The 18,333-nt window shown below is 32.3% G+C and overlaps 1 protein-coding gene across 2 annotated transcripts in view; it reads left to right on the plus strand.

Moving 5' to 3' along the window:
- The window catches only part of SUZ12 (SUZ12 polycomb repressive complex 2 subunit), a 36,810-nt gene extending 18,703 nt beyond the window's left edge, over positions 1-18,107 (plus strand). For both annotated transcript variants that reach the window (XM_081029487.1, XM_081029488.1), the window contains 11 exons: positions 295-380; positions 2,004-2,235; positions 3,630-3,723; positions 7,370-7,475; positions 10,998-11,175; positions 12,575-12,666; positions 12,862-13,005; positions 13,471-13,628; positions 14,032-14,230; positions 14,674-14,753; positions 16,796-18,107. In XM_081029487.1, the coding sequence (XP_080885613.1) occupies positions 295-380; positions 2,004-2,235; positions 3,630-3,723; positions 7,370-7,475; positions 10,998-11,175; positions 12,575-12,666; positions 12,862-13,005; positions 13,471-13,628; positions 14,032-14,230; positions 14,674-14,753; positions 16,796-17,141 (1,715 nt within the window). In that variant the 3' untranslated portion in view covers positions 17,142-18,107. The remainder of the gene's footprint in view (positions 1-294; positions 381-2,003; positions 2,236-3,629; positions 3,724-7,369; positions 7,476-10,997; positions 11,176-12,574; positions 12,667-12,861; positions 13,006-13,470; positions 13,629-14,031; positions 14,231-14,673; positions 14,754-16,795) is intronic.
- The last annotated feature ends 226 nt before the right edge of the window (positions 18,108-18,333 follow it).

Consider the following 18,333-nt stretch of genomic DNA (forward strand, 5'->3'; position numbering starts at 1 on the left):
TTAGTTTTAATTGAAATAATTGAGCTATTTGAATCAAAAGAAAATCACAATATATAAAAAGATACTTAACAATTGTCTTGTGAAAGGTTTATTTACAAATGACTTTATATGTAAAGGCTTTTTAAGAATTTGCTGCATGTTTGAAACTGATTTTGGGGAAAAAAGAATGGATAAACTTCTGAAGAGGCTTCATTATAGGAAGTCCTTTTTGTTTGAAATTTCTAAACTTAGGAAAATGAGTACTGTATTTAAATTTTTTAAAAAATACACTTAAGTTTTGATTTTTCTATTTAGATAAGCCATCACAAAATTCAGAAAATGAACAAAATTCTGTTACCCTGGAAGTCCTGCTTGTGAAAGTTTGCCACAAAAAAAGAAAGGTAACATAAAACGATATTGGTAGATTAAGTAAATTTTTTAAATTGAATATGTTTATGCATATATACTGTGTTTTTAAACCTTGAAAGTTTTTGAATACGTTGCCTGAATTGTGAAACTGATAACCTCTTTCGCCAACCTTCCAGATCTTCATGGTTTTTCTAATCTGACTATACTAGGTATATGGGTAAAACTTTGTCCTATAGGAGTCTGATAATGAAGGGGAAAAAACTATCTTTTAGCATCTTAAGACATACATTTAGTTACTTCCCTACCACTTCAGTCTCTTAGCTTATTGTTTTAGATAATTGTACCCATGAAATTTTAAGTAAGGGCTAAGGGAGAGTTTTTCCCAAAAGGATTATCTTTTGTAACACTACTCTCAGGCAAAGAAATTCTGTTGCCAGCATTATCAGCCATTAACTTGTTAATACATTGCTTCACATTTTCATTATAAGATGAAATCATTTCATTATAGAAACAAGTGTCATGATGGTTAAATTTCCTGGGCAATCCACCAGAGCCAACAGATAATACTTTTAGTAGCCTCAAGTCCTTGGGTATTTTAAGAGTAGGGATGACCTATATGAAGGTCCTATTGCTGATGTTCTTCCAAAATCGTGGTAAGGTGATACAGGGCTTGAAAACTGTGCTAGTGCGTTGGTATGGAGTGGACTGTGGTGACAGGAAATAGGAAACAGTAGAGTAAGTATGTGTGAAAATCTTTAAAGTTAAAAAATATCACTCCCCACGCCCACCTAACCCCCATACCCACATGACAAGTAGTAATATGAAAATTTTCTGGTATATTTTTTCATTACGGCAAAAATATGTGACTGTATCTATGATATGATCCTTTTAGTGTTTCAAAAGAAATGGTAGGCATAAACCTTTTCTTGGAAGGATATACTACTACTATTAGTCATCTTTGGAGTGTAAGACCTGGGACAGGGGAGATACTTGCATTTCTCATTTTATACTCTTATATAGAATAGAGTTGGTTTTAGATTATAAACATGTATTTATTTTAAAAAGAAGCTACCATAAAATATGTACTATTTTTTTTTTGTTATAAAGGATTTATGCATCTTCTAATTTTTCAACTATGCTCTTTCAGCATAGCGCTAGTGATATAATTACAGAACATTACTCATAAGATGATTAATATTGCCTCTATTAAACAACATTTAAATATATTAATGTACTGTTTCATAATGTTGACAGTGGGGTTATTATAATTATCTTTTTTCATTTCTAATGGTCCCATCAATTATTTTGTTAACGTAGCAAATTTAAGGGGAAAGATTAATTTAACGAGTTTAACATTTTAAGCATAGTTTTAATTCCATATTTCTGATTTAAAACTCAGATGACCATCAGCTAAATATTGGCTATATTATATCATCATTTTCAATACATTAGAGAAATCATTTGTGTTAATATTTAGAATATAGTTATTACATATTTTCTTTTTATTTCATCACAATTTTCAGAATTTTAGCGTGCTATTTGTTTCTTATAGCTATGCCTATGCCATGTTTTCTATAGCTATGATTACAAATTTTATTGTAATTCTTACTGCTTATGTCTAAATAAATATAATTTAATAATCTTTACTTTTACAGGATGTAAGTTGTCCAATAAGGCAAGTTCCTACAGGTAAAAAGCAGGTGCCTTTGAATCCTGACCTCAATCAAACAAAACCTGGAAATTTCCCATCCCTTGCAGTTTCCAGTAATGAATTTGAACCTAGTAACAGCCATATGGTGAAGTCTTACTCATTACTATTTAGAGTGACTCGTCCGGGAAGAAGAGAGTTTAATGGAATGATTAATGGAGAAACCAATGAAAATATTGGTAATTTTTATTTTAATAATTTTACTAGATTTTTGTCATTGGAGATTAAGGTGGTCAGTGAAAGTGACTGAACCAGTATATTGTCATATAGTCATAATTTTGTACTAAGTTATTTCTTTTTTTTTTTTTATTTTATTTTACTGTGTTTACTTTTCTTTTTATTGGGGAATAATGTGTTTTTCCAGGACCCATCAGCTCGAAGTCAAGTCATTGTGGTTTTTTTTTCAATCTAATTGTGGAGGGCACAGCTTACTGGCCCTTGTGGGAATCAAACCGGCGACCTTGGTGTTAAGAGCAGGGCGCTCTAACCAACTGAGCCAACTGGCACCCCTCTTTTTGAGTTATTTTAATAATTTATTTAAGACTGCCATTCCAAGGAAGAAAATGGTGCAGAACTAGAAAGAAATTGCATGTGTTCTAGTAGCATGGCCTTTATTTGCAAATCTCTGATAGTCTAATGAGATAATTTTATGGTAGATTGCCCAGGCTCTTCAGACTATGGACTATTGTGCTGTACTAGGTATTTAACTTGTAAAGTTCTCATTAGTACATGATGAAACATATTTCATGTAGTAAAAAAATAAATTGAACACTGGATAGAAAAGACTGGTATGTGAAATTAGTCTCAGTAGACGATAAATTCACCTAACCCCAAACATTTTATTGTGGAAAATTTCATACATACAGAACAGTCAAAAGAATTTTATAGTGAACAACTATGTCCTCACCACTTAGATTGTACAATTAATATTTTATTACACTTGGTTATCACCTATCTATCCCAATAGTTCTGAATCTACCTTTGAGGTAATTATTTAACCAACATACAGATGCTGGGGATACAAAGATGATTAAAACATCCAGTTCTATCCTCCAAAGACTCAAAACCTAGAGTATAGAGATAGACCTAAGATAAGTACAGTTGATCCTTGAAAAACACAGGTTTGAACTGCGTGGGGTTGTTATAGTGGACCTATGTACTTCAAACCTGTGTTGCTCAAGGGTCCATCACATTTGTAGCAAAAGGAGGCGTCACATAATAGAGGTAAATGTGAAGTTCAGTGGAGAAGCACCTTGGAAGAAGTAATCTTTGAAGTTCTTGAATGAGGAGCCATGAATGAGGAGGAACATTCTGAACAAAAAATAACATTTGCACAAATGTGGGGTTAATGTCAATGAATGTCAAAAAGTAAGGACATAAAAAAAAAAATGTAAGGACATAAATACATATCGTAAAAACAAAATTGAAGAGTGTAAGTCTGGATAGTATATTGCAACTTAAGTATAATTTGTACATCATTTGGGATAAATGTAATATGTTAAGGGACCATATATCATAAATATAACATTTTTGCTTGAATATTTGATTCATGAGAAATGTTTGTCAAATTCAGATGTCAATGAAGAACTTCCAGCTAGAAGAAAACGAAATCGAGAAGATGGGGAAAAGACATTTGTTGCACAAATGACAGTATTTGATAAAAACAGGTAATGTTGGGACAACCAAGGCTCCCATAATATTTTAGATAGATAGGATTTTATTCTGAAGCAGAATATAGTGGTGATACTATTTCCTGGTTTCTCTTTATTCTAATGACTGAAAAAACAAATTTGTAAGTACTGAATTTTTCTCTTTATCACATAGAAAGCAATAAACATAGATGAGGAAGTATTTGAATGGCTCGGTTAAGATTGTTTATTCAGCAAGTATTTTCTGAGTGGCTACTGTCTGTCAGACACTGTTCTAGGCAGGAAGAAGGCAAGAAAATCCCTGCCTTCGTGGAGCTTAATTTCTAGTGGAGGAAACACCCCCACCCAATTATATCAACTGTTGTCACTTAGTGGTGAGTGCTGTGAAGAAAAAGAGAATAAGTGGTTGTTTTATAGAGGAAAACCTCTGAGACGGTAGCCTTTGCGCAGAGACCTGAATGAAGTGGGCCCTGTGCAAATCTTGAGATTATGTTTTACCAAAAATAAGGAAGAAAATTGTGTGTAATCATTATTGTATGGCTGTGTGCATTTGGCCCAGGGTAGCAAAGAACACTTGGATTTATAATCTTGGCAGTTTTCCTCTGGGAGTGAAACGTTTTAGTGTGAGTAAAAGAAGCTCTAGGAAGCAAATGCAGCATTCTTTTTGACAGCAAGTGAGGTGAAATCTATAGCATGCTATGATTTCTTGTAGCTGTTGGTTAACACACTTCAATGTCAGGTATAGGAGAAAGAGCCAAGAAAAGTATATATTAACTTATTCTTTGTACATGTAAAATACTGCTTTTTATTTAATGATAAAAAGTACCAAGAAAAAAACCATGGGAGAGTTCCCCCAACCTCTTTTGAAAATTCCCTAACATACTGAAAGAACAATATAGGTAAATAATACCCACGTATCCTTCACTTAGTATTCATCAGTAGTTAGTATTTTAGCACATTTGCTTTATTTGTGAGTGTGTATTTTGTTTTTGTGATGAACCATTTAAAAGTTAGATTGTGACACTCTACTTTATTTCTCCTAAACACTTCAAGGTGTGTCGCCTAAGAACAGGAACATTTCCTTGTATAATCACAATATACTTATATTAAGGAAATTTAACACAATATAACAAATACAGTACTGTCCCCAAATGACCCCTATGATGTCCTAAAGCTGTTTTCCCCTTCCCCCATTTGTGGACTGATCTGTAGCTACTTGTCAGTTGCCATTATCTGTTCAGTCTCCTTCAAAAGTATAGGCCTGTAGTTCTGCAGAATGTCTCTCAATTCGGACTTTTGTGGTTGGTTCCTTAAGGAATAGATCAGATTAAACGTTTTGGGCAGGAATACCACATCGTGACGTGTTCTTTGTGCACATCACAAACACATTAGGTGTGATCCCTTGGTTAAGGTGGTATTCACCATATTTCTCCATGTAACACTACTTTTTCCCTTTAATTAATTGATGTGTAATATCTGTGGTAATACATGAAACTGAGTAAATGTCCTTTCCCCCAGCAGCCTTTTATCCAGTAGCTGAGCATCCATTGATGATTCTTGCTTGAATAAATTATCCCTATGTCAGCTGCCAGTTGGTTACTTTCTATCATTTCTTCCACATTTATTGGCAGTTTCCTGTAAAGAAGAGCATTCTTTAAAAAAAAATCAGTATGGATTAATGAATTCCATTTTTAGTCAGCCTGGTTTAATCTATTCATGTGGTTATTAATTTTACTGCTCAAATTGTTCCAAGTTTGGACAGGAGGAGCCCCTTTAAGCAGGCTCCTGTGTCTTTTTGACTTATGTGCAGTATTTATATTTTTTCTGGGATTGTAAAATATTCCAGGCTTACATTCTCCGTTTCCTACCTCTGCCCTGGAATTGGCCATTTCTTCAGGGAGTCTTGGTTCCTTTTAGTAGAGGAAAAGTTATTTGCAAGCCAAGGTCTGGGGATTTAGACGTGTAAAAATTCTTTTTATAATCTCAGAGAAATTAAAGTCTCCTTAAAGAACAACCAAATTCAAAAGCCAGATAGAAAAAGTGTGAAAAATTGAGCAAAATAAAAAACTACTTCTGAAAACAAAAAATAAAACCCATCATAAACCAAGTCAAAATAAAAAGGACAAGTTGGGGGAAAATAATCTAAATTTATAGTATAGATAGATAATCTCGTTTCTCTAATATGAAAAGATCATACTAAGTAAAAAGAGAAACACCTCAGCCCAGTAGATGAGCAAGAGATATAATGAAAATGTTTACAAAACAAAAAAAAAACAGGGTTCTTAAACAATTCACAGGTAAGACATCTGAATATAAAAGTACACTGAGATGCCATTTTTTTCACTTACCGGTTTAGCAGAGATCAAAAAACTTGATGAAGCACTACTGACGAGGCTGTGAGGAAAAAGGGCTTCCTTATACATTACAGGTAGTAGAGTAAATTGGATTGAACTTGTCAAATGTACAATCATAAAATAGAATATTATGTAGCCATGTAAATGCATGAGGGAAGCTCCTTTTCAATTTAGAAGTATATGAATGTATTACCTATTCAAATACAATAAAATTTGCCTTCTGAAATACGAAGTTGAATAGCTTTGCTGCTATATCATTGAAGTAGAATAAATTCAGTTAACAGCATAAAGACAAAAATACTTAAGTCTCAAAATCATTTGGTGTTAAGAGCCTGTCTTTGGAAACAGACTACCTGGATTCAGTTGCTAGCTCTGGTTATTTACTGTGTCATCTTAAGGCAAGTTACTTCAGCCCTTTGTGCCTCATTTTTCTCTTCTGAAAAAAATGGAGTAATAGCATCTCCTTCATAGAGCTATTGGGAAGATTAAATGAACTGTGCAAATCTTTAAAATAGTGCCTGGCACATCGTAAGCACTCAATAAATGTTAGCTATTATCACTTAACAGAATTGATGAAGAGAAGCCAAATTCTTGCTATATACAATTAATTATTGAGCATGGTTGAAGAATGGTGTTTAGGGTAGTAGTGTTACCAGTGTTTAAAAATATGGAAAAAATTATATATGCGCACACATATATGTACATACATATTAAAACTACTGTGGGTGTGGGTATAATTTGATTCTTTGATTGAACTTGTATTCATTCATTCATCCATGAAATGTTTATTGAGCACCTATATGTGCCAGGTGCCCCCAGAATCTTATAGAGTCTTCATTACAATTATAAATTAGATTATTGGTCAAGTATAAAAGTAAAGAATTCTAGTTCAAATATTCACAATAGTTAAAAATAACAAAGGCATAATTCTTACTGGTCCCATAAGGCAAGTATTGGAACACTGTTGTTAACACAGTTTTTAAGTTATAAAGCCTGCACACATGCTCTGTACTTAATGTTTAATACTTACTAAGTTTTGAGACCTTAGGCATATTATACTTCAAATGTTTAAAGTTATATCTGAGTAGCTACATTAATGAAATAATTTTCTAGTAATAATAGTTACTAGTGCAAATCATTAAAATTGCTTTTGTCAAGAATGGAGTGTAGGTGTATTTTAAAATTTTGTCGGGTATATAAGCTAGTTTATAAATTTAATAAATGCTTTTTAGTATAAATCTAAAGATGTAGAATTTATGTACTTATAACAATATATAGGTTACTTTAAAGTGTGTGTGTTTGTCTAACAGGCGCTTACAGCTTTTAGATGGGGAGTATGAAGTAGCCATGCAGGAAATGGAAGAATGTCCAATAAGCAAGAAAAGAGCAACATGGGAGACTATTCTTGATGGGAAGGTATGGACTGCTTAGAAGGCTGAGCACATTATAGTTATGAACTCCCATTTTTCATTGATGTTTTCTTCCTCAAATGCAAATTCATGTTGAAAGTAAAGAGTCCTTTGTTTTTATACTTTGAAAAACACAAATTTTCAAATTTATGTTTTGAAAAAAAATTTGTAAATTTATCTGGTCAGAGTAATGGAAGGCATCGTCCTTGGAGCCAGACCAGGTTCAGATCTCCACTCCTAGCTATGTGGCATCTGGCAAGTTACTCAAACTTTGTGTCTCGGTTTTCTCATCTATAAAACGAGGCATAGAATTGATGGCTTACATGAAATATGTTTAGCAGTGTGCCTGGCATAAAATAAGTGCTCAATAAATGTTAACTGCTATTTTAAATCCCATTCGTAGTAACAGCAGATAACATATGATGACTAATAATTTATCAAGAAATCTGCAGAACTTACGTGAAGCACATTTTAAAATAACTCTTCTAAGAGACTTAACAAATAAGGCATACATACATTTCTTGAGTAGGCAGACTCAAAAGAATAACATTTCTACATATATTAGGTCCTAAAAGGATTTTTTTAAAGCCTTAAAATTAGTCTCAATTTAACCTAGAACAATATGTAATAATACTAAGGAATATTATGGAAAGAAATTACATGGTATAAGCATAGGAATAGACAAGCATATCACTGACACATAGCCCGGAAATAGTTTCATGTACATTTGGAATTGAGTCATGGTAAAATAGGTGTTAGATCTGTGTAGGAAAGAAAGAATGACTGTTCATTAATTGTGACAGAACTGGTCTCTAGCCATCTGGAAATAAACTTAGATCTAATAAATTTCAGAAGGCTCATAAATGTAAATGTAAAAGTTAACAATATATAACTTCAGAAGAAAAGTAGGTATTAATATAATCTTGCTACGAGAAAAGCCAAGTATGATAGAACGGCTAGAAAGCATAAAATAAAAATGAATAAAATGAATAGTTTTTATACTGCTAAAATCTAAATTTATAAACAAATGATAGACGGGAAAATATTTGTAACCTACAAAAGGCTACTGTTATTAAACAGTTTTGTAAAACAATCAGAAAAGGATAAGCAATCTAATTAGAAAAATGGATAAAGGAAAATCGGGCAGTTCTTAAAGCAACAAATATAGATGGCCAGCCAGCAAGCTTTTAAAAAGATATTCACCCATATTAGTATTCAAAGACGTGCAAACAAAATCAGAGATAATACTTTTGACTACTAGTTTGACAACAATTAAAAAGATTAACAGTTTATAGTTGGATATGTGAGGACACATACGTGTAATCTCAATGCTTTAATATAAGAATAAGTTGGTACAACCTTACTAGAGGGCACACAGGCAATATGAGTAAAAATTTAAATTGTGTATATAGTCATTAACAATTACATTTCTAACAGTTTTGTCACAAGATAGTAACTGATAACTGAAAGGATGTAGATAACAGGTTTTGTCAAGAATTTTTAAGTGGTGAAAAATTAGAAACACCTTAAATCTAAAAAGCCATTAAAAAGGAAAATATTTTCACAGGAACATTTCCATGATATTTAATTTTTATATAATAGTATATGTACTCCCACATTTTCTAAAATAAATGATAATAGTGGTTACTTAGAGGTGATGGGATTTCATTTCTGTATACTTATCTACAATATTTGAATTTTTTGCAGGAACTTATTATCTTTATGTTTTAATTTCTTACTCAAAGTTTGTTAGGTTCATCCATGAGAAAATAAAGATATGTATATTTACATATATATATATATATATGTAAGTTGATATATATATATATATATATGTGTGAGTTGTTGGTTTTTCCCAAGAAATTGTTCAAGGCAATGTGAAATAGACATCCTTTTAAGTCAGATCATATAGATTTGCTTCTCTTTTAAAGTTCTGTGGTGGTTCTTTTAAATATATGTCCCATAATTTACTAAACCAATGCTACTTGGATAGATAACTCCATTATTTTAATTTTTTTATATTTTCAAAAATGTAAAAAATAACTTGCACATATATCTTTGTGCATTGCAAATATTTTTATAAGAAAAATTCCTAGATATGGACTTACTGTGTCAAAAGCAGTTTATATTTTTACCTCACTCCAGTCTAAAATTAGAGTTTTAAGAGGATTATATGTAATAAAGATGTAGAAGGAGTTTAGGCTTGTATAGCAGTAAAATAAGTAGGAGCCCATTGAAAGTTTCTATAAAAGGGAATAGCATGAAAGTAGTCTTTGAGAAGATTATTTGGTCTCGTATATGGATTGAAAACTACAAATTAGAAGCAGGAAGAGAGCTGAGATAACTGCAGTAATAAGGTAGTAGTAAGGATCTGTACTTAGTGATTGTGTAAGAGAAACAAGAAAAATAGTGGTCAAATGTAATTATAAAATTTTTAGCTTAGGGTTGCTAGTAGATTGATAATGGCTAGGAACAAAATTAATTGTACCTAGGAAGGAAAGAAAAGTTCACATCCTAACAGTTTAAGGTGACATCGATACCATCTAAGCGGCAGTGTCCCAGACAGAGGTGGTTGACTTGGGTTTAGAGTTCAAGTATAAAGAATGGAGAATCCATTTGGGATCATCAGCCTAGTAATACCGTGTTTCCCCGAAAATAAGACCTAACCGGATCATCAGCTCTAATGCGTCTTTTGGAGCAAAAATATTTTTTTTATATTATTATTTTCTTTAATATAAGACTGGGTCTTATATATGATATGATATGATAAGATAACTGGTTTTATATTAATTTTTGCTCCAAAAGACGCATTAGAGCTAATGATCCGGCTAGGTCTTGTTTTGGGGGAAACACGGTAGGTAAATCCTTGAAGATGGGCAAGAGATATAGGGACATATGGCTAAATGTTAGCTAGGAATTAAGGAGACCAAGAGAAGAGGAAGTAGTCTTATAAGTGGTTAGAGGTGGAGGAGGAAAGCCAAAATAGTTCAGTGTTCCAAAACCCAAAGAAAGAGAAGCAGGGTAGTCATCAGTAAAGCTAAGAGAAGTCAAGAAAAATTAACTAATTGCTGTGATTGTTCAATTTAGAAAAAGAAATTAGTTGGTCATCTAAGTGTTTGCAAACTGAGAGGCTTTGGATACTACAGTTTTTTGTTTGTTTTTAAAGACATTTTAAATTGATTATCAACATATAAAAAAGGCAAGTTTTCCATTAGAACTTGAATTTCTGACTTTTGAAAAATCTAAAAATCTGTGTTGGGCTCATGTTTGCACATGGCAACAATTCAGCTATTACTGATAAGTTACTGCCTTTTTTTAGACAACCTGGGTTCTCCAGTACTGCATCTCTACTGTGCCATACATTCACTTGCCTGGCCATCTCTGTGGGCATTTTAGGTTTCCAAGGGAAAAAAATCTGTTGATTTAAATCAAATCCACATTAACTTATAATAAATACTATTTTTTTATACAAATTCTTTCAATTCATTATGTGGAGTCTTCACTCGTCTTTTTTCTTTTCTTTTTTTAGAGGCTGCCTCCATTTGAAACATTTTCTCAGGGACCTACGTTGCAATTCACTCTTCGTTGGACAGGAGAGACCAATGATAAATCTACAGCTCCTATTGCCAAGCCTCTTGCCACTAGAAATTCAGAGAGTCTCCATCAAGAAAACAAGCCTGGTTCAGTTAAACCTACTCAAACTATTGGTAAGAAAACATTACTGTCAAAATAATGCTTTGCAGAGTTAGGACTTAGGCTTTAGATTAATTTGTTTGTCTTTTGCGCCATAATTATTCCTTGGGAAGTATTATTTGACTTAGTAGAGAGAGAAATTATGAGCTATGGTAAGTTAGGGTGCTCCTATGTTAAATGTAAACTTTTGTGTTAAAGTACAGATCAACAGTCCTTTATCCAAAATCTTTGTGTTAGATGTATCTGTGAATTTTTTATTTTTTTTTAGAAACATGACATATTTGCCACATATTATATGACCTCTAAATGAGGTCTATAAGATAGCCTTATGTCAATTAAGGACAAGTTTTTCCACTAAATAAATTTGCCTCAGACTTATGAGAAAACGATTGGTTTTCAGTGCTTTTTAGATTTTGGAATTCAGCTTTATAGGGCTTTGGGATTGTATGCTTTTTATAATTCATGTAAAAGTTTGTATGTGTTTATATTTGTAGAACTGAATTCAGTATTTCAGAGTTGTTTTTATAATTTTAGGACTCAAAGAGGCTCATCATAACCTGAATTTTACCAGATTAAATTTTGCAGTAATTTAAGAGGCAAAACATTTACAAATGGAGTTAGCTCGCTGAGCCTAAGGTTCAGGTTGCAGTGGTCTGTCATTTTGTATTTGCCTGAGAGGAACAATATCTTTGACCTGAGAGTATCCATGTGTTTTTATCTTAAGTTTGTTTAAAAAAGGCAAAAGGCTTACAACAGCTGTCATTGACATTGACCAGTCATGTCCATTTATTGTGTGCACGTCATTATAAGCGTCAGATTAAAAAGATATAAAAAATGGCCTGTGTCAGAAAAAAGATTTCCTAAGTAAATTGTGGTCTAAACACGTCTCAAAACACTCTGTAGCCAGTCAAGTCGGTAAAAGAATTTAAAAGAAACAAAAAAGTTTTATATGAAAGTGTACATATGGAATACTTATGTTAGGGAAAATAAAAAATTTTAAATCTAAAGAAGTATGTCAAAATTATTTTAATGCTGATTATCTTGTGGGTTTGTGAATATTAATATAATCATTTTTTATTTAATCTCTGTTAACCCAACATTTAGTGGATGTCTGCTCACTGCTTTGACCTAGGAATCAAAACCACACTAGGACCCCAACGTGGTTAAAAACATTACAGTGACTACATACTTTTAAGAAGTATGGCTCCTTCCAATAAAGATGATTACTATCTGATAATGGGTGTGCTGATTAAGGTGATTGTTACCTTTTGTTACCTTGAGGGTGAGAACACAAATTGTGTTAAATATACAGGTAGAATTCTGTGAAACTTAATGTTTAATTATTTCCACAAGATAATATTATATCACTATTTAGAAGCAATTTGTATTAAATATAAAAGTATATATTTTCAGCTGTTAAAGAATCATTGACTACAGATCTACAAACAAGAAAAGAAAAAGATACTACCAATGAAAACCGACAAAAATTAAGAATATTTTATCAGGTAAACAGCTGACCCTTTTTTAAGTAATCATGAAATGCCTTTGTTTTCAATGTTACATCTGAAATATTTTGGATATTAAATAAATGTCTCTAATTTGATTTTTCTTTTAAATTGTTTTAACTTTTTAAAGGCGATATTGAAATAAAATATTTTGAGATGTGTAAGTTGGAGATTTGCTTTTTTTTTGTTTTAAAGTTCCTTTATAACAACAACACAAGACAACAAACTGAAGCAAGAGATGACCTACATTGCCCTTGGTGCACTCTGAACTGCCGCAAACTTTATAGTTTACTCAAGCATCTTAAACTCTGCCATAGCAGATTTATCTTCAATTATGTTGTAAGTAATTTTTTTTTTTTTACCAATAATATATCACATGTAAGACAATCTGACTTTCAAAAATTGTACTTTGTACAAAATACCAAAATTTCTGCATGATGGATTGCTCTATGCATGAATTACAACAAATGATTCAGAGTTTACACATTTGCATAGTGCACCTATATTGACTCACCACACCAGTTCTTTGAGTTAAGTGGTAATTTCCTGATCCTTGCTCAGACAAATAATTTGTAAAAAGTTATCAAGCCAATAAATGACATAGCCAGGATTTTAACACAGGTCTTTTTGACTCTTAGGTTCTCTGACTTCCTGTTCACCATGCTGGTATGCCTGGCTTATTTTAGTTTTCAAAACATTAAGAACCCACAGTACTTTTTAAGTTAATTAAAAATGAGGGCTAGGTATTTAGGGTAGAATAATTAATATTTTCTTTTCCTAAACACCTTGCCATTTTTGTTACAGTATCATCCAAAAGGTGCTAGGATAGATGTTTCTATCAATGAGTGTTATGATGGCTCCTATGCAGGAAATCCTCAGGATATTCATCGCCAACCTGGATTTGCTTTTAGTCGCAATGGACCAGTGAAGAGAACGCCTATCACACACATTCTTGTGTGCAGGTAGGTAAAAAGATCATATACAACAAAAGTTTTTTCTCTGATTTTTATTAATAATGTTGGAGGAACCAAGGGGAGCCAGACAAAAGGCACTCTTTAGGTGGGAATCATTAATTATTTCAGTATTAGCTAAGCTTCTGGGGAGGTGTTCTGCTGTATAACCCTCCCCAGCTCCTGTTTCTGTTGGGTTTTCTCACTTCCTCCTTACAGCTTTTTCCTGAATTCTAAATGTTAATGCCATTAGTGCTGCAGTGGTTAGGGGCATTAAAGAATTCTGGTGGAGGTTTCTGTGTGCACCTACGTAGAAACCCCTAAGAAAGGAATGTAATCTATTTGGGTGGTGTGAAATATAAGGAATGCTGTCCCTGTCACTTAATAATATTACATCAACATTTCTTTTCATTAGGCCAAAACGAACAAAGGCAAGCATGTCTGAATTTCTCGAATCTGAAGATGGAGAAGTGGAACAGCAACGAACGTACAGTAGTGGACACAATCGTCTGTATTTCCATAGTGACACCTGTTTACCTCTCCGTCCACAAGAAATGGAAGTAGACAGTGAAGATGAAAAAGATCCTGAATGGCTAAGAGAAAAAACAATTACAGTAATTATCATCATCATCATCATTGACAATGATTTTAGAATTTTTTGATGAAATAATTGTTTGAAAACTATTAATTGTTTGATACAAATTAAACTTTTGACTTAAAGGACCTTTTTCTAAATTAAGGAATTCAGGAATCGTAATTTTTATAATTGTCATTTAAACAGTTACCAAGTAAAGAAAATACAGTTTCTTCTTAAGACCTTATAGTATTTTTCTTCTTTTATTTTATGTATAGGTAACTATTTCATAACTTAGGAATTCCTTTTTTAAAATTACTGCTTAAATAGAAGTTGTTTAAGAAACATTTCCACTTTGCTGTATAAAAGTTGTAGTATTTTTAGTTACAAAAAATTCTTTTTTGACATTCTCACAATTTTTTCTTAGAAATACCAATTATATTTATTCTGCACTTAATCGGTATTTTTTCTTTTTTCTTGTAGCAAATTGAAGAATTTTCTGATGTTAATGAAGGAGAGAAAGAAGTGATGAAACTATGGAATCTCCATGTCATGAAGCATGGGTAGGGTATTTCTAAATTTAAACATTCTATTTCCTTTATAGTCTTTTTGCTGCTTCAAATTCTACAAATCTGCCTTTGTTAGAATTTCATATAAAATTCTGTGAATTTAGATATAACATGTCTGAAATCTTATCCTAATCCAAATTATTATAATTGCATAAAGAAAAATGGTGATGCTCAAAGAATGTATAAGGAAGGTGCTAGCTCTAACAGGTTTTTATTTTTAATGTGTTTCTTTTCATTTCAATGACCCAATTTTCATTCCTTTTATTGCCAGGGAATACAAAAATAATATGCCATGTGCCACATTCCTGGAAATCCTGAAAATTACTTATCACAGTTATTACCACAATTTTTAAAATATTGCTTAATTATTCAAAATAAAATATAAGTAGCTTTTCTGATGTCTTATTACCATTGCAGAGAGGGCAAGGTAGAACAATCCTATTTCTCGTACCTTTGTGGTTAAGAATATATTCCAAAGCATTGTTTTTCCTGCACATCTGCCTCCTTCCCTGTGTGAACTATTTACTTGTCAATACACATATTTTTCTTCTCATTATTAAATACTCATTGAAGGCATCCAAAGTTTTTTCATTTTTAGCACAAGCATTCAAAGTTTTTTCATTTTTTGATAAGTGAGATAAATGGGAAGGAGAGAGCACTTCTGTTTCTTTACTCTTGGGGAGTGAAGGGTTGTTGATACATAAGTTCTAGTTCAGATGTCTGGGTGTATGGCCCATTTTTTTGTATACTGCCTTGAGCTAAGAATAGTCTTCACACTTCTAGTGAGTTATAAAAAAGACAGATGCCATACGATTTCACTTATATATGGAATCTAAAAAAAATAACATAAAAACTCAGTAGATACAGAGAACATTTTGATGGTTGCCAGATGGGAGTGGGGTTGGGGGAATAGGTGAAAAAGAGGAAGGGAATAAGATACAAATTGCCACTTACAAAAACAGTAACAGGGATATAAAGTACAGCATAAGGAATATAGTCAATGATATTGTAATAACTATGTATAGTGTCAGGAGGGTACTAGACTTATGGGGGTGATCACTTCATAAATTATATAAATGTCTAATCTATGATGTACATCTCAAACTAATATGATACTGTATGTAATTGAAAAATTTTTTTAAATGGTAGAGATTACATATGACTTGCACAGCCTTAAATATTTACTACCTAGCCTTTTATAGAAAATATAAAGGCTTTGTCTGGTCCCTGATCTAGGGGAACTCAAATTATTTGTAAAGTATATATGTGAAGGCTTGGATTAAATGTTTTTCCTTTTGTCCTGATGTGCCAGTTTCAAGATAGAATTTTAAATAAATTACTTTATTGAGTTACATTTTAATTCCTTGATCTAAATCTGTTTGCACAACTACTATTGGGGTTCATTGTATACTGGCATTATAAAATAGCAGGTAGTTGGGTAAACTATTCGGATTTTTAAAAACCTGCAAGCAGGTCTTACGGACTCTCTTGGACTCTGCGCTAGTGGGTATCTGAGCAGCCATTCTCATATTTGGTTCTCTCAAAGTTTATTCATTGTATATGCACCCTATTCACTTTGTGCTAACACAACCATACTGTACCACATTTGTTGTGATGTGTTCATTTTTTTCAGAGGTTTACCATGAACTAAAAATGTAGAGAAACACTGCTTCTGAATTAGGAAAGTCTGTCAAGATCAAGAGAGAGAGTAAAGGGGGTAGTGTGTATATAGAGTTAATGAAAGTGGTGCTGACAAGAGAAAATATACTTTTAATACTGCCATTTGTAATTTCATTAGGAAAAACAGATGACATCTATTTAAACTCTGGTTAAATTAATTAAATCTCTTCAAATTTTTTAAATGGTAAGATCATTCAGATGATACAATCTCAGATTCACTATTGTTTTACTACTTGCTAAATCATCATTTACTAGATTTGGAGATAGTCTTATTGTTTTATAATGGTTATTACTGTTGCATTTGACAAAAATGCTTTGTGTCGCTATTGATGTTTTGTGTTGTTTTTATTAAATAGGTTTATTGCTGACAATCAAATGAATCATGCCTGTATGCTGTTTGTAGAAAACTATGGACAGAAAATAATTAAGAAGAATTTATGTCGAAACTTCATGCTTCATCTAGTCAGCATGCATGACTTTAATCTTATTAGTATAATGTCAATAGATAAAGCTGTCACCAAGCTCCGTGAAATGCAGCAAAAATTAGAAAAAGGAGAATCTGCTTCCCCTGCAAATGAAGAAATCACTGAAGAACAAAATGGGACAGCAAATGGATTTAGTGAAATTAACTCAAAAGAGAAAGCTTTGGAAACAGATGGTGTCTCAGGGGTTTCAAAACAGAGCAAGAAACAAAAACTCTGAAAAGGCCTAAACCCATATTATGGACAAACACTGAAATTGCATTCTAGGGAATTCAGCCTCTAAGAAGAGTTTTGTTTTTTGTTTTTTAATTGTAGGTTCCAAACAGGCACTGTTAGATGAAGTAAATGATTTCAACAAGGATAATATGTATCAGGGTTCTACATTATGCAGCGTTACATGTATGTCAGTTTTATTGATGTCATTAAAATATTCTCTTTGTTTGAGCATGAAAAGCAATACTCCAAAAAAAGTATTTTTAACTTCAACAATTGTTTTATGAAATTATTAAATTAATCTTGAAATTATTTCATATATTATAATGTTCTTTGCATTTGTGACTGGCTGTTTTTCTATTTTGTAATTGTGAGACGTTTTCTTGGGGAGGGAAAATTGGAATGTGATTCGCTTTTTTAAAAATTGAAGATTTTTGTGAAATTATATTGCATTACTATTTGCAATCAAAACCTTGATCCTTGATTTTGAAATCATTTATCAATTGGAAGTGAAAAATTACCACACATAAAGAGATTTTGCATTGCATAAGTTCATTTTACAATTTTAAAGTAGCACTTCTTCATCTTAGGCCTGTTTGAGAAGATGTTAATTTTTCACATTCAACAGTGAAATGTCACGTTGGTTTATAAAGTTACTTACCATTTGTTTTTATGTGGATAATTTTAGTGCATTGCTCACCCAGTATGTGTTTTTAAACTTGAACGTTTTGCTGTTTTGGTTTTTTCCCCCCCATTTAGGAAAGCACATGGAAAATTAAGCTGTCCACATCTTTTCATTAGGATTGTAAACCAAGGGAAGGACAAGTTGGAGATTTTTAAGATGCCACTTTTCAAGGGAAGAAATGTTCTATAAAAATGAACTAGAAAATGTTATAACTTCTTTTTGTTTGCGAGGATGTCTTTGTAATGTATTTCACAGTTAGGATATCCAATACAGATAAGCTGACTTGAATCGTTTTGAGTTATTTTGCCCTGTGTTGTATGTGTTTCATGCACATATTTGCAGTTGGATTTTCTCCAACAGAAAGTGGTTTCACTACTGGCACATTAACAAGCACCAATAGATTTTTATTCCAACTCCAAGCACTGTGGTTGAGTAACATCACCTCAATTTTTTATTATCCTTAAAGATAATTGCATTTTCATATTCTTTATTTATAAAGGATCAATGCTGCTGT

The sequence above is a fragment of the Rhinolophus hipposideros genome, assembly GCF_964194185.1.
Source record: "Rhinolophus hipposideros genome assembly, chromosome: 20".
Lineage (NCBI taxonomy): Eukaryota > Metazoa > Chordata > Mammalia > Chiroptera > Rhinolophidae > Rhinolophus > Rhinolophus hipposideros.